Source organism: Saccopteryx bilineata, chromosome 6 (genome assembly GCF_036850765.1).
Source record: "Saccopteryx bilineata isolate mSacBil1 chromosome 6, mSacBil1_pri_phased_curated, whole genome shotgun sequence".
In the NCBI taxonomy this organism is placed as follows: domain Eukaryota; kingdom Metazoa; phylum Chordata; class Mammalia; order Chiroptera; family Emballonuridae; genus Saccopteryx; species Saccopteryx bilineata.
The window spans coordinates 92,479,176-92,503,444 of NC_089495.1; the positions used below are offsets into that span (position 1 = coordinate 92,479,176).

At 39.1% G+C, this 24,269-nt stretch overlaps 1 protein-coding gene across 2 annotated transcripts in view; it reads left to right on the top strand.

Annotated features, from left to right (window-relative positions):
• DIAPH3 (diaphanous related formin 3) overlaps positions 1 to 24,269 on the top strand; it is a 522,381-nt gene that overhangs the window by 385,589 nt on the left and 112,523 nt on the right. For both annotated transcript variants that reach the window (XM_066236696.1, XM_066236697.1), the window contains 2 exons: positions 21,365 to 21,460; positions 21,909 to 21,968. In XM_066236696.1, coding sequence (XP_066092793.1) covers positions 21,365 to 21,460; positions 21,909 to 21,968 — 156 coding nt within the window. The remainder of the gene's footprint in view (positions 1 to 21,364; positions 21,461 to 21,908; positions 21,969 to 24,269) is intronic.

Here is a 24,269-nt window from a genome sequence, read left to right on the forward strand (position 1 = left end):
TAATAAGTAATGCCTTTCCTCAGTACCATGTGGTGGAGTAATTGCTAAGTAGGAAGTCAAGAAACATCCTCTGCTTCATAGATAGTAGCTGTGAAGTGACCACAGAATGGTTTGTATCCAGTGTCCCCATTGATAAAATTAGTGACTAGCTTTTTTCTCTTAACTCTATTTGGGGGATGTCTGTGTCAGCAATTTAAATATGCTTCACAGACCTGGCCGGTTGGCTCAGTGGTAGAGCATCGGCCTGGCATGCAGAAGTCCCAGTTTGATTCCCGGCCAGGGCACACAGGAGAGGCGCCCATCTGCTTCTCCACCCCTCCCCCCCTCCTTCCTCTCTGTTTCTCTCTTCCCCTCCCGCAGCGAGGCTCCATTGGAGCAAAGATGGCCCGGGCGCTGGGGATGGCTCCTTGGCCTCTGCCCCAGGCGCTGGAGTGGCTCTGGTCGCAACAGAGCAACGCCCCAGAGGGGCAGAGCATCGCCCCCTGGTGGGCAGAGCGTCGCCCCCTGGTGGGCGTGCCGGGTGGATCCCGGTCGGGTGCATGCGGGAGTCTGTCTGACTGTCTCTCCCCGTTTCCAGCTTCAGAAAAATACAAAAAAATAAATAAATATGCTTCACTATTTTTTCACATCTCAGCATATATGAATGTCATAGTTTATTTGGACTGTCTTGCAGATGGACATTAAGATCGTTCTTAATCGCCTGTTATTATAAACAGCATTATAATGAACATCCTTGTACATATGTCCTTGCATACATGTGAATTATAATTAGGATAATTTTCTTAGAAAAAAATTATTTCATCAAATGGTATGTGCAATTTTATTTCGGCTACAGAGTGCTAGATTGCATTCTAAAGAGGTTGCACCTGTTTTATAGTTCCATCAACAGTGTGTGGTTTGACCTGTTTTCTAACCTGTACAAATCTAAATTTTTTTTTCTTCTGTATTTTTGGATATCTGTATTTTTGGAATCTCATTTATGGATTTGGAATATCTTTTTAGATTTTATTTTATTGGTTTTAGAGAGAGGATAGAGAGAGAGGTTGGATGGGGGGGGCAGGAAGCATCAACTTGTAGTCGTTGCTTCCCGTATATGCCTTGACCAGGCAAGCCCAGGGTGTTGAACTGGCAACCTCAGTATTCCATGTTGATGCTTTATCCACTGCGCCACCACAGGTCAGGCTGGAATATCTTTAATTATGAGTAAGGTTGCAGATTCTATTCTCTGTATAAAAGTCATTTATTTTTATGATGTGTTTCCTGAACATATCATTTCTCTGTTTTGCTATTGTTGGAGGTGGTGTTTTATTGACTTTTTGGTCTTACTGAGTCACAATGATCTTTTTTAAAAAAATTAGTGTTAGGGAATTACTTGTGTTTCATATATTTTTACTAGTTTTTTCTTTCATTGTTTATGTGTAGACTTTGTTCTTATTCTTCTGACTTGTAGATATTTAATATAATACAATTTGACATTTAAGTACTTAGATTTTTTTTTTTTTAGATTTTTTTTTAGGATGGTCTTTTCATTTCAGAATTAATGAAATATATACTTTTCCACATTGTCTGCTATACTTTTGCAATTTATTTATTTATTTTTACAGATACAGAGAGAGTCAGAGAGAGGGATAGATAGGGACAGACAGACAGAAACGGAGAGAGATGAGAAGCATCAATCATCAGGTTTTCATCGCGATACCTTAGTTGTTCATTGATTGCTTTCTCATATGTACCTTGACCGCGGGCCTTCAGCAGATCGAGTAACCCCTTGCTCAAGCCAGCGACCTTGGGTCCAAGCTGGTGAGCTTTGCTCAAACCAGATGAGCCTGCGCTCAAGCTGGCAACCTCGGAGTCTCGAACCTGGGTCCTCTGCATCCCAGTCTGACGCTCTACCCACTGCACCACCACCTGGTCAGGCTGCAGTTTAATATTTTAATGTTGAAATATTTGCTCCACTTGAAATTTATTTTGGTATAAGTAGCTGAGCAGGATCCAAATAACTATCACCATGGTCATTACCAGGTATTTCCTTATACTCTGCTGATTTGAAATGCCACATTTATTATGTGTCATGAATTGAGTTTGCATTTGATATTATGAAGAACAGTATATACTATGCATTATTTTCCCAGAGTATTTGACCATAGAACCACCCCCACTTTTCCTACAATACACAACTTCTCATGGGACTAGCATCCTGTGGTGAATTCTGTTTGTCTTATTGAAGTTTTGTCTTTGATTTTTTAATACAGGATTTCTATTGAATAAAATCTAAGTTTTTGCTATAATATTTGTACTGAGAGACACATTCATTGATTATATAGTTACTTTTAAATCTTGTGCTTTAAGTAGGTTTACAATCCAAAAATGGTCTGACTTCTTTTTTGGGGGGGGGGGTAAAAGAGAGGTAAATGAACAGATGAGGAACTTACGTTTCTGGAATTTTGCCCATTGTTTATATTAGTTTTAAAAATGAACTTTAATGAAACTTGCCAGAAGTAAGTTAGATATTTTCATGAATAAAGTCATTTTCTTATAATAGATTCAAAATCATGACAAATTTGAAAATTAAAACTTAATAACAATGCAGTATGATTTGTTACAGTATATTTATATTATCACTTTTTCCTGGTTGTTTATATAATTAAAATAGTACAATGCTTCATATATCACATTCAATAATGGGTTTTTTAAGATTAGAAAAATTCATATAAGAAAAATCTTTTATTTACTATCTCTGTAACTCTGTTTGCTAGAAGACATGAAATTATTTATATTCCAGCTTGTATACAGTATAACAAATAGTATGATAATTGTGATTTCACATTCAAATATACCTGTGAAATATTATTTCACTCAGGCTTTGAAGATATAGCCTTAAATAGCAAATAAAAATGATTCCGTTGTCCATGCTCAGAGTTAGATGATGACTGCCTTGATTCCAAGCATATTCAAGACAGCAAGAGGGGCGTAACAATATTTGATAGCTGTCACAGCTCTAGTAGACACCCAAGATGGGAAGAAGAGGGAGAAAGGCATCAATATATGCCTCTGCTATTCCTAGCAACACCATAGCAGGTGTCCACCTCTTCTTTACTGGCCCGAAATGCATTACCTGCTCCCCACTCCCACCCCCAACCCAGCTTTACTGCCAGGGATCCTTAGAAAATGCAGTTTTGACTTTTTCAGCCTCTGTGGAAGCAGCCCAGAGAGTGGATGTGTTACATTGGCCAGTCAGCAATATTAGTGAAAAAGAAGAGTTATCATAATATTAAAAACTATAGCTAATATATTATATATTGAGGTCTTATTATGTGTGAGGTACTGTTCTAAACTCTTTACATATATTAACTCACTGAATCCTCACAAAAACCTTTTTTTTTTTTTTAATTTTATTTTTTATTTTATTTATTCATTTTTAGAGAGGAGAGAGAGAGGGAGAGAGAGAGACAGAGAGGGAGAAGCGGGGAGGAGCTGGAAGCATCAACTCCCATATGTGCCTTGACCGGGCAAGCCCAGGGTCTCAAACCAGAGACCTCAGCATTTCCAGGTCGACGCTTTATCCACTGCGCCACCACAGGTCAGGCCACAAAAACCTTTTTTAAAAAATATTTTATTTATTGATTTTTAGAGAGAGAGGAATGAGAGAGAGAGAGAGATAGAGAAGGGGGAGGAGCAGGAAGCATCAACTCCCATATGTGCCTTGACCAGGCAAGCCCAAGATTTCGAACTGGCGACCTCAGTGTTCCAGGTCGACGCTTTATCCCACTGCGCCACCACAGGTCAGGCACGAAAGCCTTTTGAGGTAGATATTATTATTCTGTCCATCTTATCTAAGGAACCGGCATACAGCTGGTAAGAGTAAGAGCCAAGGTGTAAGCCCCACACTCTGGTGCCTTGATTTTGCTCTTAATTATTCTATTCTATTTTAGGGGTGGAGAAAACTTTTTTCTTTGTAAAAGATTCTCTGTCTTCTAACATAATAGTAAAATATTTAATTCCAGCTCTGCAAATAATAAAGAATAGTGGAGAAAAAAACATATATTAGAATACTATATATGTTTTTAATATAACATTTCACTTATGTTTGAGCTAGTCATTTCATTACAGTATAAAATAGAACTGTTCTAATTATTATTTTATCAGTTAAATCACAATGAAAATTAGACTTTATTATCTGGTTTAATAGTATTTTGAGCTTCATTCTAGAAGCTTACAGGTTGAACTAGGTTGCCAAGCAAAGCAGATGCAAACAGGTTCCCAAAAGGTCAGTCAAGAGCAGCATAGAGCAAGAAGTCATATAATTTTGTTAGGGCAAGTATCTCATGTTTCTTTCAGAAGGAGTTGGGATAAACTATGAACCAATGATTTGTGCATCAGCTGCACACTCTCAGAAATTTGACCTTCTTAGTTTTTAGCTTAAATGAGTTAATGGCTCCCTTACAGGTAAAAACCAGGCTCCATAGCCTGTCGTATCCAGTGCTTAGTGGCTGGCCGCCACCTGCCTCCTCAGCGTCACCTGTCAGCTCTCCCCCAACTGGTAGCCGCTCTCGTTCCTACAGACAGCTCAGTTCCAGGTCCTTGCCTGTGCAACTGTTCTGTGAGCTCAGCCAGAGCCTTCCGTCTTCAGGAAGCTCTGCCAGACCTACAGCTCTCTGTAAGTCAGGTATCCAGGAGGCCTGTGACTGCTGTCCCTGCTCCTTTGCCCCACACTGGAGTCCTTTCTGGGCAGGAGAGCTCCATCGTGATGCCCATAATGTTGTGTTGTACCATCTGCTGCCTCTCTTCCACTATCAGAGGCAAACGGTTTAGGACAAGAATCAACCTCTTCCTCCCCCCTATCCTCCTTATCCCTCTCTTTCCTCTCCTCCCTCTCTTCCCTGTCTTCCTCCTTTTGCCCTTCTCTTCCTCTGTTGTCTTCACTGTCAGGAAATATTTAGTGATTGTATTAACAAAATATCTGCAAATGCGTAAATGAAATATAGTAGGCTCACGGTGTAGTAAAGTAACTTCTTCACTGCTCTGAATTCCCTCCCACTTCCCAGAAGCAACCACTTTTAATTCTTTGGGGTTTTTTTAGTATTTCCCTCTTCCTTATCTCTAGATAACATGCTTGGACTGTTTGTCCTTTTTTGTTGGTCTTAGACGTTAGCAGGTCCCTGAGAAGAGGGTGAAGACTCAGTTGCCTTGCGCCCTCCCCCACTTGCGCCCTGTGCGTGCAGCCCTCCCCGCTGCCATACCCCACACCATACTTGTACCACATTGGGGGTCAGAATAGCCGGTGTTTATGGAAGGTGTGTGATATTCGTCAGCCCCCCAGTTAGTATGCCACGATTGTTTCCTATTGGAAATAGCACTATTTCTAGGTGTTAATAATTCACTTAGTATTTGTGTACACCTGTCACTGTTTTAGACAAATGCCCCGACAGGTCTGTGAAATAAGCATTATTTCTTTTTGCAAACGGTCCAACACAGAAGGATCGCTTTAGTTCCTTGGCCACTATTCCCTCCTCTAGCCCACTTTTCTCCCGTGTGATCCAAACCGCTGCCCTGGGCCTGGGAAACGAGGGCCACCCTGGGAGGTCTTTATTGCCACTTTGCTCTTTCATCCCCTCCCTTTTTCTGAATCCCATGTTTTCCTTTTTCTTACTTTTCTTTCTTCTTTGTAAAAGTTACACCTTCTAAGTAGCTTTCTAAGCGTGAGTGCATATGGAACTTTGTAGGATCTTCCCTGTAGCCATAGTTATTTGCGATTTCCTTGTGGCGCTGTGGCTGGGGAAACAGAGTATAAGAAAGAACACTCCTACCATATCGCTCCTATCTTCTTATCCTGCTCTTTCCAGTCAGGGGTCCTCACCATGCTGCCTCTGGGTGCAGTCACGCACCTGCGGAGTGCGGTGAGCACCTGTGAGGCAAAGGGAAAGTCGTACCTGCTTTCACAAGGCCCCTCTCAGGGTCTGATCCATGCTTCTGAATCAGTATTTTTTGTAATACAAAACTGACTCCCAAAAATACTGTCCAAATTTTTGTCTGAATTTATTGCTTGTATTTCCAGCTTACTTCCAGAAGTTGTCTGGAGGTCCCTGCTAGCACTGTGCACTCACCTGTCTAAAAGGAAACTCATTATCGTCTCTAACATTTGTCCCCTACCAAACTCAGTATTATTTTTTAATTTCCATATTTTCTAATTCTGCAGTCATAGGCCCCAATGACCTCAGACATGTCTGCCTCACTCCTCAGCAACTCACTCGTCTTCCTCTCATCCTACTGATTCTGCTTTAGAAATATCCTCGACTCTCCCTTCTCTGTTTCCGACACTGATTTTTAAAATACCGTTTACAAGTTAAACCAGGTGCTGTGTTACTCAGACATAACACAGTTTTGACTGTTGCAGTTAGTGTATTTATTTAAAATAGTTTTCACAGCAGGAGAGAAGCTATAAATATTTTGAATATAAATTGTCTTATAGTTAGAGAAATTGAATTCTAGTCTACAATAAAAAATGGCTAATTTTTATTTCTGTGGTTTGTATTAGAATAATGTAAGTATGAATTATTTAAACACTTCACCTCGCTTTTGTTCCTACCCCTATCTTTTGCCTTTGTAGCTGCTGGTCTTTCTGCCAGGTGTGCTGTTTCCTCCCTAGGTCCTGCTGTGGCTGACCCCTGCCTGCTTGTCTCTAGGGAGCCTCACATCCCCAGTGGTTCCTGTAGGGATCCTGTAAACCCCTCTGTACCTATCACACCTTTCTGCTTCTTGAGCACAGAAAACATGTTAACTCTTGGTGTCTAGGTATGCTTGGTGCTGAATAAAGTGCCTCATATATAACTATATAATAGATATATACATATTATATAGATATATATAGTAGGCCCTCAGTAAATGTGTGGAATGAATATTCAAAATGCATTTTTAACATTTGGAAAAACGCCTTTATTATATTTCTTTATCTTACACAGTGGATCATTTTAAGATTCTACTTGTAGTTTCAATTAGAGTTTCGCTTAGAAATGATGTTCTGTTCTGGCCGGTTGACTCAGCAGTAGAGCATCGGCCCAGCATGTGGAAGCCCCGGGTTCAATTCCTAGTCAGGGCACATAGGAGAAGCGCCCATCTGCTTCTCCACCCCTCCCCTTCTCCTTCCTCTCTCTCTCTCTCTTCCCCTCCTGCAGCCAAGGCTCCACTGGAGCAAAGGTGGCCCCAGGTGCTGAGGATGGCTCCATGGCCTCTGCCTCAGGTGCTAGAGTGTCTCTGATTGGAGCAGAGTGATGCCCCACAGGGGCTGAGCATCCCCCCCTGGTGGGCATGCCGGGTGGATCCCAGTCGGACTCATGCGGGAGTCTGTCTGACTGCCTCCCACTTCTAACTTCGGAAAAATACAAAAAAAAAAAAAGAAAGAAAAGGAAAGGAAATGATATTCTATGTTATATCGTTTACTAAGGACATAATCAAGTACACTATGAAAGATTTGTTTAATTTATAATGTATCTGAAATAATACTTGAAACGTAATAAGCAGACATTTCATAAACTTTGTGAAGCACTATAGAGATCATTTATGAATTTACTTCTCTCATTTTTATATCACTTAGCAGTATACCAAGTGCTTTCATTTCTATTATCTCATCTGATTCTCTCATTAACACTAGACAAGCATTATCTCTATTACATATGTCAGGAATGATTATGATAGTAGTCTGGTATCACACAGTTAGTTAGTCGAGAGCTTAGACTAGAATGCAGGTGCTCTTTCTTACTTAGGTATTATATTCTTTCCATTATGCATGTGGGTGTGAAGGCCAAGAAAACCCATCAGCTCTGGAGGACAAGAGCAGGGGAGAGGTTCCAGGTGAAGCTGATAGACAAGAGAGAGAATGTTCTTTTTTTTTTTTTTTTTTTTTTTGAAAGGCAGACTGCCACATGCAGCGCCTCACTTGGATGTGTCTGGAGTCTTGGAAGCTTGACTACCCTACATTCTCCTACAAATGGAGGTTCTAGCAGGGGAGCGCAGCTACTCGTATACCCTTCACCAAAGAACGGTCCTCTCCTCTAGCGGGGAAGGTCGTCCTCTTTGACCGAGCGCGCAGCTTCGGAAGGGATGCACATGGAGCGGTGAGGGAGGAAGGGGACACCCGCCTAGCCAGCCAGATCAGCCGAATCAACCCTGGCGATCAATAGGGTGACAGATGTCGCAGCCAGATCGCCCTCACATCCGAGAGAGAATGTTCTTTAGCTGAAGAATTGATTGTGATGTTGGAAGTAAGGGGTAAGGTTAGAAGAGCAATTAGAATCAGTATTGGGAGCAAGTGAAAGATGGGACTATACTGTGGTCAGTGAGAGATTAAAAATCTGTGACTGAGGGATTGAAGATCATATAAATTCTTTCAGATTTATCAATACTATATGAGATGAATTAGGGAGAAACTGAAAGCACTGTGGCTCTAGGCAACACATGTGATATTTAAGGTAAAAAATAAATTCTATTGTGGACCATGAACACACAAAATTTAGTCAGGAAGGGGAGCAGTGGATCAATTCATGGGATACCTGGGATTGTGCATTAACAAAATTTATCAACCAAATGGACATATAAGGCACAGGAAATGGAGAAACAAAGCTATGTGTTGTTGACGAGGTGGTGGGAATGTGCTCCTCCCATTCCCTTGGCCCCACCTCCGCCTACAATCCTCATTCTCCTGCGTGATTATTTCTTCCAGCTGATCAGTTTGTGCGGCGTATGTTAACATAGTCAACACATCTTAATGAACACTTTCTGTGTGATGCTAGCGTTGTGGTAGGTATTAAGGATAAGTGAACACCACAACCCCTGCCTCAGTGCACTCAAAGTCTAGTGGTAGGAGCTACCAGGTAAAGAATATTTTAAAGGACTTACTGCTCTATGTGCCACTTGTCATTAGGACACAGAGGCCCACTGAGTTCAGCCCACATAGGTCAGGAAAGGATTCTCAGTTCCCTGTCTTGAAGGAGAAGGAGGGAGCTTGGTGAAGAAAGGGAGAAGGATGTTCTGTGTGGAGAGAACAGCATATCCAAAGGCGTGAACTAGAGAACATGGGCCTGTGGTGTAACTTGTTGAGCCTAAATGAGTCTGCATCGATCTCCTAACAGCAGTGGGATTTTCCTGCCTATCCATAATATACTTACCACACTTAGCATTCATTCTAACATTGTTACAATATATTCAAGAGCTAACCAAAGATTGTGTGTTGCATTTAGTTATCATATTTCTTTAATCTGTAATCTAGAATGGTTCCCTAATCTTTTCTCTTATTTTTCTGTTGACCTTTCATGATATTTATGATTTTTAAGAACCCAGGCCAACAGGATTTCACTTAGGTGTAAAGAATGAACAAAATTGAAACAGACTCATGGACCCAGACACTGGATGGTGATTACCAGAGGGGAGGGGTTTGGGGAACTGAGTGAAGAAGCAGGTGAAGGGATTGAGAGGTACACATTGGTATTTACAGAATCGTCATGGGGATGTAAAGTACAGCATAGGGAACAGAGTCAGTAGTATTGCCATAACTGTGAGGGTGCCAGAAATACTGAGGGGAACACTTTGTAAAGTATATGATTGTCTAACCATTATGCTGTACACCTGAAACCAATACAAAAATAATACTGAAAGGAAAATGTAATTTAAAAATTATTTTAAAAATAGAGATAGTAAGAGAGAAAAAAAAAAGAATGCAGGCCAGTTGTTAAACAAACGTTCCTCACTTAGGATCTGTCTGACTGTTTCCTCCCCTTCAGCTCAGGTTAAGTATTTATGTGCAAAGTAGCACACAGGTCATGTTGTGGCTGTCTCGCTGCATCACTTCAGAAGGCAGTTGTCAGTGTGTCCCATAATTGGTGATGTCATTTGATTATTTGAGTTGGTGATATCTGCCAGATTTCTCTATATCCTGTTCCCCGCCCCCGGCCTTATACAGATTGGTTTTTGTAACCATTAATGCTTTCTGCCTGAATCAGTTCTTACTGTGTGAGTTGTGATATGGTGGCTTTTCTGTTTCCCTCATATCTGCATCCCTTATATTAATGGAACTCAGTCCTCGTTTTATCTTTGACGTGTACTAATTTTTAGTCTCCTTTATTTTATTTTTTTTAATAATTTTATTTTTTTAATGGGGTGACATCAATAAATCAGGATACATATATTCAAAGATAACAAGTCCAGGTTATCTTGTCGTTCAATTATGTTGCATACCCACCACCCAAAGTCAGATTGTCCTCTATCACCTTCTATCTTGTTTTCTTTGTGCCCCTCCCCCACCCCCTATCCCTCTCCCTTTCCCCCCTCCCCCCCCCCCCTAATCACCACACTCTTATCAATGTCTCTTAGTTTCACTATTATGTCCCACCTACGTATGGAATAATACAGTTCCTGTTTTTTCTGATTTACTTATTTCGCTTCGTATCATGTTATCAAGATCCCACCATTTTGCTGTAAATGTTCCGATGTCATCATTTCTTATGGCTGAGTAGTATTCCATAGTGTATATGTGCCACATCTTCTTTATCCAGTCATCTATTGATGGGCTTTTTGGTTGTTTCCATGTCCTGCCCACTGTGAACAATGCTGCAATAAACATGGGGCTGCATGTGTCTTTACGTATCAATGTTTCTGAGTTTTGGGGATATATACCCAGTAGAGGGATTGCTGGGTCATAAGGTAGTTCTATTTTCAGTTTTTTGAGGAACCACCATACTTTCTTCCATAATGGTTGTACTACTTTACATTCCCACCAACAGTGTATGAGGGTTCCTTTTTCTCCACAGCCTCTCCAACATTTGCTATTACCTGACTTGCTAATAACAGCTAATCGAACAGGTGTGAGGTGGTATCTCATTGCCATTTTGATTTGCATTTCTCTAATAGCTAAAGAAGATGAGCATCTTTTCATATATCTGTTGGCCATTTGTATTTCTTCCTGGGAGAAGTGTCTATTCTATCCTCTTCCCATTTTTTTATTGGATTGTTTGTTTGTTTGTTGTTGAGTTTTATGAGTTCTTTGTATATTTTGGATATTAGGCCCTTATCTGAGCTGTTGTTTGAAAATATCATTTCCCATTTAGTTGGCTTTCTGTTTATTTTGTTATCAGTTTCTCTTGCTGAGCAAAAACTTCTTAGTCTGATGTAGTCCCATTCATTAATTTTTGCCTTCACTTCTCTTGCCATTGGAGTCAAATTCATAAAATGCTCTTTAAAACCCAGGTCCATGAGTTTGAGTACCTATGTCTTCTTCTATGTACTTAATTGTTTCAGGTCTTATGTTTAGATCTTTGATCCATTTTGAGTTAATTTTTGTACAGGGGGAGAGACTGTAGTCCAGTTTCATTCTTTTGCATGTGGCTTTCCAGTTTTCCCAGCACCATTTATTGAAGAGGCTTTCTTTTCTCCATTGTGTGTTGTTGGCCCCTTTATCAAAAATTATTTGACTATATATATGTGGTTTTATTTCTGGACTTTCTATTCTGTTCCATTGGTCTGAGTGTCTATTTTTCTGCCAATACCATGCTGTTTTGATTGTCGTGGCCCTATAATAGAGTTTGAAGTCAGGTATTGTTATGCCCCCAGCTTCATTCTTTAGGATTGCTTTGGCTATTCGGGGTTTTTTATAGTTCCATATAAATCTGATGATTTTTTGCTCTATTTCTTTAAAAAATGTCATTGGAAGTTTGATGGGAATTGCATTAAATTTGTATATTGCTTTGGGTAATATAGCCATCTTGATTATATTTATTCTTCCTAGCCAAGAACAAGGTATATTCTTCCATCTCATTATATCTTTATCGATTTCCCTTAACAATGGTTTATAGTTTTCATTATATAAGTCCTTTACATTCTTTGTTATGTTTATTCCTAAGTATTTTATTTTTTTTGTTGCAATCGTGAAGGGGATTATTCTTTTGAGTTCCTTCTCAGTTGTTTCATTGTTGGCATATAGAAAGGCTATTGACTTCTGTATGTTAATTTTGTATCCTGCGACCTTACTGTATTGGCTTATTGTTTCTAGTAGTCTTTTTGTGGATTCTTTGGGGTTTTCGATGTATAGGATCATATCATCTGCAAAAAGTGATACCTTTACTTCTTCTTTTCCGATATGGATGCCTTTTATTTCTTTGTCTTGTCTGATTGCTCTGGCTAGAACCTCTAGTACCACATTAAATAAGAGTGGAGAGAGTGGACAACCCTGTCTTGTTCCTGATTTAAGGGGGAAAGCCTTCAGTTTAGTGCCATTTAATATGATGTTAGCTGATGGTTTATCATATATGGCCTTTATCATGTTGAGATATTTTCCTTCTATACCCATTTTGTTGAGAGTCTTAAACATAAAATTGTGTTGTATTTTATCGAAAGCCTTTTCTGCGTCTATTGATAAGATCATGTGGTTTTTGTTCTTTGTTTTGTTGATATGGTGTATTACGTTAACCGTTTTACGTATGTTGAACCATCCTTGAGATTCTGGGATGAATCCCACTTGATCATGATGTATTATTTTTTTAATATGTTGTTGTATTCGATTTGCTAGTATTTTGTTTAGTATTTTAGCATCTGTATTCATTAGAGATATTGGTCTGTAGTTTTCTTTTTTTGTGCCATCCTTGCCTGGTTTTGGTATGAGGGTTATGTTGGCCTCATAAAATGTGTTTGGAAGTATTGCTTCTTCTTCAATTTTTTGGAAGACTTTGAGTAGAACAGGAACCAAGTCTTCTTTGAATGTTTGATAAAATTCGCTGGTATAGCCGTCAGGGCCTGGACTTTTATTTTTGGGGAGGTTTTTAATGGTTTTTTCTATTTCTTCTCTACTGATAGGTCTGTTTAGGCTTTCTGCTTCTTCTTGACTCAGTCTAGGAAGGTTGTATTGTTCTAGGAATTTATCCATTTCTTCTAGGTTGTTGAATTTAGTGGCATAAAGTTTTTCATAGTATTCTATAATAATTCTTTGTATATCTACGGTGTCCGTGGTGATTTCTCCTCTTTCATTTTGGATTTTGTTTATATGAGTTCTTTCTCTTTTTTCCTTGGTAAGTCTTGCCAAGGGTTTGTCAATTTTGTTGATCTTTTCAAAGAACCAGCTCCTTGTTCTATTAATTTTTTCTATAGTTTTTCTGTTCTCTAATTCATTTATTTCTGCTCTGATTTTTATTATCTCCTTTCTTCGGCTCGTTTTGGGTTGTCTTTGTTCTTCTTTTTCTAGTTCCTTAAGGTGGGAAGTTAAGTGGTTCACTTGGGCTCTCTCTTGTTTGTTCATATATTCCTGCAGTGATAAGAACTTCCCTCTTATCACTGCTTTTGCTGCATCCCATAGATTCTGATATGTCGTATTGTCATTTTCATTAGTCTGTATATATCTTTTGATCTCTGCACTTATTTCTTCTTTGACCCATTCATTTTTTAAAAGTATGTTGTTTAGTTTCCACATTTTTGTGGGATGTTTTTCCTCTTTTTTGCAGTTGAATTCTAGTTTCAAGGCTTTATGATCAGAAAATATGCTTGGTACCACTTCAGTTTTTCTGAATTTGCTGATGTTGTTTTTGTGGCCCAACATATGGTCAATTCTTGAGAATGATCCATGTACACTGGAGAAAAATGTATACTCAGTCACTTTGGGATGAAATGTCCTGTAGATGTCTATCATATCAGGTGCTCTAGTGTTTTGTTTAAGGCCACTATGTCTTTATTGATTCTCTGTTTGGATGACCGATCTAGAGCCGTCAGCGGTGTATTGAGGTCTCCAAGTATGATTGTGTTTTTCTCAGTTTTTGTTTTAAGATCAATAAGTAGCTGTCTTATATATTTTGGTGCTCCTTGGTTTGGTGCATATATATTAAGAATTGTTATGTCTTCTTGATTCAGTGTCCCCTTAGCCATTATGAAATGGCCATTTTTGTCTCTGAGTACTTTTCCTGTCTTGTAGTCAGCATTATCCGATATGAGTATTGCTACACCTGCTTTTTTTTGGATGTTATTTGCTTGGAGTATTGTTTTCCAGCCTTTCACTTTGAATTTGTTTTTATCCTTGTTACTTAGATGAGTTTCCTGTAGGCAGCATACAGTTGGATTTTCTTTTTTAATCCATTCTGCTACTCTGTGCCTTTTTATTGGTGAGTTTAATCCGTTTACATTTAGTGTAATTATTGATACTTGTGAGCTCCCTATTGCCATTTTATATCTTGCTTTCTGTTAGTTTTGTGTCTTGTTTGATCCTTCTCTTTCGTTTTTCTATCTTTTGTTTTTATTTGGTTGTATTCCATACATCTTTCCTCTGTTGCTATCTTTTTTATCTCATGTGCTTCTGTGGTGGTTTTCTCAATGGTGGTTACCTTTGAGTAATGAAAAGGGTCCCTACCCTGTTCATTGTAGCAAACTATTTTGTGAGTACTTTTGCACTCCATCGTCCTTTGCTACTGTTAATCTCCATCTTCTCCCCCTCTTTCTTTTTGTTGTTGTCACAGTTTAAATTTGGTTTTATTGTGTTCTTCTTGGAGCTTTTACTTGTGGCTCTGTTTTTTTTTTTTGTTCTTTGTATCTGATTGGAGAACCCCCTTTAGTAATTCCTGGAGTGGGGGTTTTCTGATGATAAATTCCCTCATCTTTTCTGTATCTGTGAATGTTTTTATTTCTCCTTCATAATTGAAGGATAGTTTTGATGGGTATAGTATTCGTGGCTGAAAGTTCCTCTCTTTCAGGACTTTAAATATTGGGGTCCACTCTCTTCTAGCTTGTAGAGTTTCTGCTGAGAAATCTGATGATAATCTAATGGGCCTTCCTTTATATGTTGTATTCTTCTTTTCCCTGGCTGCCTTGAGAATTTTTTCTTTGCTGTTGGTTTGTGTCAATTTCATTATGATATGCCTTGGAGTAGGTTTGTTGGGGTTAAGAAAACTCGGAGTTCTGTTTGCTTCTTGAACTTAAGGCTTTAGTTCTTTCCACAGGCTTGGGAAGTTCTCATCTATTATTTGTTTGAGTATGTTCTCCATTCCATTTTCTCTCTCTTCTCCCTCTGATATACCTATTATTCTTATGTTATTCTTTTTGATGGAGTCAGATAATTCTTGTAGGGCTATCTCATTTTTTTTAATTTTTGAGTCTCTTTCTTCTTCTCTCTGTTGTGCCTCAAGTTGCTTGTCTTCTATTTCACTAATCCTCTCTTCTATCTGACCTGTTCTATTAGCTAAGCTTGTTACTTTGTTTTTCAGCTCGTGAATTGAGTTTTTCATCTCTGTTTGATTTGTTTTTATAGTTTCAATTTCCTTGGACATATATTCTTTGTGTTCACTGAGTTGTTTTCTGAGCTCCCTAAATTGCCTTTCTGTGTTTTCTTGTATATCTCGGAGGATTTTTAGGATTTCTATCTTGAATTCTCTGTCATTTAGCTCCAAGGTTTCCAATATATTAAATTTTTTCTCCATAGATTTTTCCTCATCTAGCTGTGTTACCTCTCTTTCTTTCGTATCCATGATATTCGATTTTCTCTTCCTTAATGGCATCTGAGGGTGGTTTTGTTGATAGTATTAATGAGATTTAATAAAGAATAAAAAGTTAAAAAAAATAAAAATCGAAAAGAGTTGTGTTTTTTTTAAAAAAATTAATAATGAAATAAAGAAAAATAAAATAAAATAAAAATTTTAAAAAAAGGAAATTATTCCCCCTCCCCTCCTTTTTTCCTCTCCTCTCCTCTCCCCTTTCTTGAGAAAATCTTGTGGTGAACTGTGAATTATAACAAACAATGCCTGTGATGGAGGGCCTGAATTGGGGAAAAGTAATAAAGGGGCAAAAAAAAAAAAAAGTAAAAAGAAAAAAAAAGAGCGTATGGACCCACAAAAAGCAAATAAGGAAAAAATTTGGGTCAAGAATAAAATGATTTGCTTTTAGGTGTTGGTTGTCTGAGAGTTATGATGAGAGGAATAAGAGGAAAACGGAAAAATGGGGGGACAAATTAAAGAAATTACTATTGTATTTAGTGGAACAAGAACTAGATAATATGGAGAGCCACCTTTTTAACTCACTACTAGTGAGTTAAAAAGGTGAAGTAAAAACCCCCCAAAATGCCACAAACATAAGTTTGAGTCCCAGATAAGATAATTTGTTATTGAGGTTTGAATGAGAGGAGATGTAAAGGAGAAAGGAAGAAACTAATGTAGAGGGAGAAAAGAAAGAGAGAGAGAGAAAAAAAAGAGGGAACCACTAAAAGAAGAAAAAAGAAAGGAGAGAGAGAGAGAGAGAGAGTTAAGGGTTTTGGAGTGCAACCCTCATAGAGAGAAAGAAAGAGAAGAGAAAAGATAATGGGAGATGTAACACTTATGGGTAGTGTAGTTCAAGGAGAGGAGAGAGTAAGACTGGCAGAGAGTTAATCGGCGAAATTGGAGGAGGAAAAAAAGTATCAAGAATGAAGATAAGAGAAACAAATGAACCAATATAATAAAATGGGATAGGTTATAAAGTCTGCAGATTATTCTTGATTTTGAGAGGTTATCTTCTTGCTTTTTCTTTTCTCTCCCTCTTCCTGGTTGGTGACTCTGTACCCCGGGTTCTGCCCCTTTGGCACGCTCAGGTAGAGGTTTGCAGTTGATAAGTCTCTATGGCAATGTCATGTATTGTGCTTTAGTCTCGTTGGCAGTCGAGGCTCATTAGCATTTATAGGCTCCGACAGTGAGAGAGTCCGTGTTCCTGGAGCCTTTCTCCTAGTCTTTCCTTCCTCAATTAGTAGCCTGATAATCCAGCTATGGGGTTGCTGCTGCCTCTGCCTGGATAGTAAGAGGCTCAAAGAGCTGGCAACTCCCCACTCTATTTCCACTCAGCACAGGGCTCTGGGTAAGGCTCAGTCAGAGCTGTTAGCATAATCAGGCGGGCTTTCCGCCCACTCAAAGACCTCTGGCTCTGCCACTTTGTCCAGTAACACAGGCGGGCACCCACTTCCAGGGCGCTTGGAGGAAACTCTCACTCACTGTCTGCGACCACGATTTCCGGCCAGCAGTCTCACGCTCTGAGTGAAACCCCCAACCGCAGGGAAAAGTTGCAGCGTTGGAATTGAGTCTCGCTCCGTCCCCGTGCATGGCTTTTGCAAGGCGCTGGGGCGGCCCGAGATTCTGCTTTGGCCCACACAAAGGCCCCTGACTCTGCCTCTCTCTGCGATAACACGGGCGCGCACTGCCGAGGCACTCGGAGGAATCTCTCATTCACTATCTGCTCGCGCAAACCAGGATATGAGGCCGGCCGCGTTTCCCTCTGAGTGAAACCCCCAACCGCACGGAAAATCTCCATCGTTGGAATTAGTTCTCACTCCCTCCCGTGCGTGGCTTTCCCAGGGCGCTGGGACTGCCCAGAGACTCTGCTCTCGGCCCACAGAAAGGCCTCTGACCCTGCCTCTCCGTGGGGCAACACGGGCACCCACTTCCGGGGCTTAGGAAGAAATCTTTCGCCCACTAACTGCGCGCACGCCAACCAGGAGACCGGGTAAAATGGCCGCTCCGCTTGTCTTTCTTTGTTTGGGTTTGACGCGAGTGTTAGCTTGTATTGCCCGGCTTGCCACAGGATCAGTTTTTCCTCGGCTTGGATCTCCGTGCCACAGCCTGGTTCGGCCGTTTGTGCCGCGGCCTGGATCTATTCACCCCCTTTGCCCACCTCAGTTTCTATATTCACAGTTACCAGAGAAAGCCGCCCTGTTTAGGTTAGTGAGGAAGGCGGAGCATTTCTTACTCCCTATTTCCTTCGGGGTTTGGTTATATATTTAGCCAATTTTTCACTCAACCATACCTTTGGGTGTATTGCGAAGCATCTAGAGGCTCCAAGTATAGGTTTTTCTGTTTCTGGTTGAAGATCTTGTTGAGTTTTGGGGGAGATTTATCAGTATTGCTTCCTACCCCGCCATTACTCTGACGTCATCTCCCTAGTCTCCTTTAAAGAAGAGTTTTCTCTTCCTCCATATTTATTTTTTAATATTTTAATGTGTCAATATCAGTGCATGCCTCTTTTCTTTTTTCCAAGGTGTAATAATTCATTCTCATTATACTTATTCAGTGCTAAATTGTCCTGTATTTGTAAGCTACCCTTCAGTCTGGCTCCTCTGCCCTCCTGCCTGTGTTTAAGCACTTGTTTTCTGACAGGACAGTATGTTCCTGGCTCATTTTACAGCACCTTGCTCTCTGTTCTAAAGTAGCCATTTGTCTAAGTATTCTGGTTTCTCTTAGTGAGTAATGATACTTAAACACCATGTTCCAAGAGTTAGCTGTGCACATTGCTACTTCATTGTCATATATCTGGGCTCTTTGGAGCCACAAAGTTAGAAAAAGTGTTTTTTAAAAACCTTGAGGTTATATGATACATTTAAATCAAATCCAATACTTCACAGCTCTTCCTTTTTTCTACTATTTTGTTTGTATTTCCTTTCCTTCAGTGAGCACCCCTGTCGCCAACAGCAACATATTTATTCATCTATTCAGTCTTATAATACACACATAATAGTTTCAGAATTACTAAATCAAGACCACTAACCTATAGGAAACTTAGTAATAAAAGTTCAAATTTTCTTTGTAGTTTTTTTCCCTTAAAATATATCATTTATTTCATGCTTGTTTTCTTAAATTTTAGATTTTTAAAATGTTTCCTTTCACTAATGAAATATATTCAAAACCTTAAATATACTGCTCACAAAAATTAGGAGATATTTCTAAATGAATATGAAGCATTAAAAAAGCATTTGAAGCCCTGGCCGGTTGGTTCAGTGGTAGAGCGTCGGCCTGGCGTGCAGAAGTCCTGGGTTTGATTCCCGGCCAGGGCACACAGGAGAAGCACCCATCTGCTTCTCCACCCCTCCCCCTCTCCTTCCTCTCTGTCTCTCTCTTCCCCTCCCGCAGCGAGGCTCCATTGGAGCAAAGATGGCCCGGGTGCTGGGGGTGGCTCCTTGGCCTCTGCCCTAGGCGCTGGAGTGGCTCTGGTCGTGGCAGAGCATCGCCCACTGGTGGGCGTGCCGGGTGGATCCCGATTGGGCGCATGCGGGAGTCTGTCTGACTGTCTTATCCCTGTTTCCAGCTTCAGAAAAATACCAAAAAAAAAAAAAAAAAAAAAAGGCATTTGATTTTCTTCTTTTTATTAAACAAGAACATCAGAAAAGTAAATGACAAGTCAAAGATGCTTGATTATGCAAATGAGATGCAAAACCAACTTTTATTTCATTGGTGAAAATGCACTATATACAAAAGTCTGAAAGTACTGGAGTATCTGCACGTGCCCTGATCTTGAAAGTGCATTTTGAAATATCCCCTAATTTTTTGATCAGTATTTGGCATTACCTGTACTTCTTTTTAGAAAAAATATAGTTGAGCTTAACTATAAATTTTCAGATAGCTAGGTAGATACTAATTAAAGTGTCTGAACTACTTAATGTATTTTAATTAAAATAGCCATTAAGCCACTTTAGAATAAAATTCACATGTAAATTAACAATTTCCAAATCCTCTATTTCTCATCCACTTTTTTTTAAATTATACCTACCAGATTTATTACTTTTCTAAAAATATGAATTAGAACCAGATGGAAAAGGGATCGATGCATATTTATAAATATATATCTGTTTATAAATGTGTTTTATTTGTTTTGTTTTGTTTATCTGAAGTGAGAAGCAGGGAAGCAGAGAAACTCCCACATGTGGCTGACTAGGATCCTCCCGTAAAGCCCACTAGGGGGCAATGCTCTGCCCATCTGGGCTGTTGCTCCATTGTAACCAGAGCCATTCTAGTGCCTAAAGCAGAGGCCATGGAGCCATCCTCAGAGCCTGGGCCAACTTTGCTTTGATGGAACCCTGACTGCAGGAGGGAAAGGGAGAAAGAGAGAGAGAAAGGAGGGGGGGGAAGAGGCAGATGGGTGCTTCTCCTGTGTGCCCTGGCCGGGAATCGAACCCAGGACTTCCACACACTGAGCCAACCAGCCAGGTCTTAAATGTGGTTTTTTTTTATTCTACTGTAATTCTTTGTCATCTATTCTCTTTAAAGGGATTGTGTCTCAAAAATACATAAAAATTTTGGGGGAAAATTGTTTTTTTATTAATTTAAATATAACTAGGTACCAGCTATACAATTTCAGAGAGAATGCCTGTAAATAAACTCTCTGTGTGGGACAAAAAATCTTTGGTGTTTCCTTGTATTTCATTTGGGCCAGTACTATTGTTGAAGCTTTTTTTCTGCTTTCTTTAAATAATATTTAGCATTGACAACTATAAATAATTATGATTATTACAAAAAAATCAGATATTTATAGAGAGAATTGGCTATACATATAACATTATTAATCTTATACAGAACACCAGCTTAAATTAATCACAATGTGATGCAGTCCTTTAGATTTTTGAGATCCTCTTTGTTTGTTTTTTATGATAGAAGACAAACTTCATACAGTTTGTAAAAATTTGTAATGATTGTTGCAAGTCATCTAAAGTTAGGGGACGATTATCCTCTGATATCAAAAATCAGTTGTTGGTTCCTGACTAGGCGGTGGCGCAGGGGATAGAGTGTTGGACTGGGATGCAGATGACCCAGGTTTGAAACCCTGAGGTCACTGGCTTGAGAGTGGGCTCATCCTGCTTGAGCACTGGGTTGCTGGTTTGAGCGTGGTATCGTAGACATGACCCCATGGTCTCTGGTTTGAGCCCACAGTCTGGCTTGAGCAAGGGGTCACTCACTTTGCTGTAGCCCCCCCCCCCCGAAAGCAATCAATGAACAACTAAGGTGCTGCAGTGAAGAATTGATGCTTCTCACCTCTCTCCCTTCCTGTCTGTCTGTATCTCTCTCTCTCTCTCTCTCTCTCTCTCTCTCTCTCTCTCTCTGTGTGTGTCACAAAAAATAAATCAGTTGTTGGGAGCATGTTCTCAAGAGCTAGCATGAAAATACAGTTTTGTATGGTACATTTAGACAACAGGATATCAATGCCACCAGCAAAAGCTTTCCCATACGTGGCTGATTTGATAACAGAAGCTGATGCCTTGTAAATACCCATTTCTACCAGGGAAATGTGACTTACGATGACCTGAGACACAGATGTGGTGAGAACCACAATCCATTTAAAGTTGTGCCACCAGACCGTAGAAGCAGTGCTCTGAAGTGAATTAATGTAACTCGATCCTCTTTAGTGGACCATAATACAGGCACTAATGAGACAGATTTCTTTAAAAGATATTTGATTTATGAAAGAGTTAAAGTCCTATCATATTTTTCAGTTGCTGGCCTAGCCCGGCCATCTGATCTTCTTTCCCCTATTGCCATCGCCATCGCCAGTCTCTGTGTATGCTTGACACTGCTATACTAACCCCGTGGGCTGATGGAATTCCCTGTGTCTGTTTTCACAGAGGGCGACGAGACAGGCGTGATGGATAGTCTGCTGGAGGCCTTGCAGTCGGGGGCTGCCTTCCGCGACCGAAGAAAAAGGACACCGAAGCCAAAAGGTGAACATTATACTTGTTTCATGTTACTTTCTAGGGAACTATCACAAAGAACAACCCTTTTATATTTTCTTAAAATCTTTTGAAGTCATGTGTCAAGAATGTAGTGCTGTGGGCAACAACTCTTCAGAAGTTTCATAAGTTTTCTTAATCCTTCCCCTGTGATGGCAAATGTCAGAGAGAGAAGCATTCCAGTTGGCCGGTGTCAGTAGCACATTACAGATCAATGCACTGAACCTAGGAAATCCTGCTTAGTGTGACAAGGCTCATCTAAAAAACCATGTGTACTGTATCCCAGTGGACTTGACTGTAGCATAATTAAATGGGAAGTAAAAGTCATAACATTATTGCTTTGCTTCTAGAAATACTTAACCTTGGAAAAACATAGTTACACTTCCTGAGATGAATAGACCTCTATATTAAGTTTCTCTTATATATTTTTTTTTAACAGATATTCGGCAGAGTCTCAGTCCAATGTCTCAGAGGCCCATTCTGAAAGTTTGTAACCATGGTAATAAACAGTATTCATAAATGACATATTCTTTTTATCTACTTTTATCCTGTTGATCTGTGATTTTAGTAGGCTGCTGTGGCGTTCTCAAGTTTCAATTTAACTAAAATTGTAAAAATGTGTGAATCTATACATTTGCTGTGAGGTAGTGTACTAATATCTATATCCTGAGGTTGTTGCCTTAAGGTAGTGTCTATAGTTCTTTCAGGCCTTCAGTGAATACTTTTTATTATTATTATTTGAAGTTACCTCACACATGTATGATGAGTGTTGTCTGGTGTATTGTTTCAAAAGCATTGTGCTCTCATAATGTTATTTTAAGTAGTGGATTTACTTTACATCAAGAAATATGAAATCTTGAATCTGTTGCCTATATTACTCTACCATAGTTGTCAGTACAGTTTGAAATACTGTAACCAGCATTTTGGCAGACTCATTAATACAGGTGAACTTCATGTGGTATTACTATGGACGGATGGGCTAGAATCACTAAAAAGACGGTAAGTTAACTCAGTCTCTGGTATTTATGAGATTGAGTCTTTTCAGAAATCCCTAAGCAGCTCCTGCACACCCAGTCTCAAAGCGCCAGTTTGTGTTGATTGGGTTTATTTGCTTTGGTGCCCTTTTTCTCTCTATTATGGATGATGGGGTTCTGCTTACCTTACCTAGCCAAAAACGAATCCATCCATTGTGATTGCCATGTACCCTTAGTGAGAGTGTCACCAGAGTTCACCAGATTTATAAATTGAAACATACTTGACAGATTACATTCAGGGGTTGTTTTGGGTACAGATGAATGAAGTAGTGATGTTCTACTACTAATATGTGACTGAGTAGAGAAAGGTGTGTCAGATTTTTACAAAAGCCTAAAACATTATGAGGTAAATAAGAAAAAGACATTGGTAAAATCTGTTAATAGCTGTATCCCTGCTGCTTAAGGTAAAGTATATATGGTAGATGCTTAATAAAGGAAAGGTAAAATCCTGCAGCAAAATTTTTTGTATATCTTTTGATTTTTGTCAACAGCATGTGTTCTTGTTTTGCCTTCCCCCACTCTAACAGTAGGAAAAAAGAAGAGTAATCAGAGAAATTGATTGTGGATAAATAATTCCTAATTTGGTGTTTATTATTTAGAGATGTTGTGACATGTAAAATAATGGCAAAAAGTGTAGAGGATATTTTCTTGGACCTTAGAGACTATTTTTTTATAGATGAATACATGGAAACTCTGGCTATAAAGTCAAAACTACAGAGCTATAGACATAATTGTGGCCATAATACAGTTCTGATTTCCATCACATTTCGCTCCTTATTACATATACATACTTTGATTATTTTTATTATAAGTAAAATATATAAAATAACAATTCATTCCACATTATAAGTTTTTAAAGAACCGCAGCCAACACAGTAATCATGATATGATTATAATGGCATATGTGTACCCCTGCTATGCTTAATGTTAAGTAAATATTTTACATATAATGGGAGAAATTATTTAAGATAAATTTGTGCATTGGCCTCAGGGCCCCTGTTCTTCTCTGACTGTAATGTTAGTAAACTGCCCATGCTACACAGGCTCATGAGTAATTACGTATAAATTGTGATATTTCAATCCAGTTTGTAAAAGCAGATGAGCATTGCATTTCTATCTTTGCTAGAGCTGATGTACATTATCTTAAGTCCTAAGGCTATTGTGATAATTAAGCTAGTAGGTTATACAGCAAGTCAGTGGAGATATACCACAAATATCAAGGTCTCTGTTGTAACATAAATGTAGGAGATTGACCTGGTTTTGAAACTTACTTTGTATTGATTTTTTTGCTGTTTTCCCTGCACATTTTTAAGCAAGTAAGAACAAAATCCAAATGACCAAATTAATCTTTATGAAGTACATATTTCCCCATGTATAAGACGACCCCATGTATAAGACACACCTTAATTTGGGGGCCCAAAATTTGAAAAAAAACATGTATTACATAAAGTTATTGAACTCAAGTTTTATTCAGCATAAAATTCATACAACTCCTCAACAAACACGAAAAAGCGGAAAATATAAGTTAAAAAAATCTACAACTACTGTATAAGACACACCTAGTTTTTAGACCCCAAATTTTTTGGAAAAGGGTGTGTCTTATACATGGGGAAATACAGTATATGTATAAACATAGATTTATTTGACTAGATGTTGGATAAATGAAGAATTTGGTTAAGGAAAGTTTATTCATTACAACAAGGATTGGGATTATTTTTTAGGAAAAGTTGACATTTCACCATCTATTTGTAATCTATTTCTAAAAA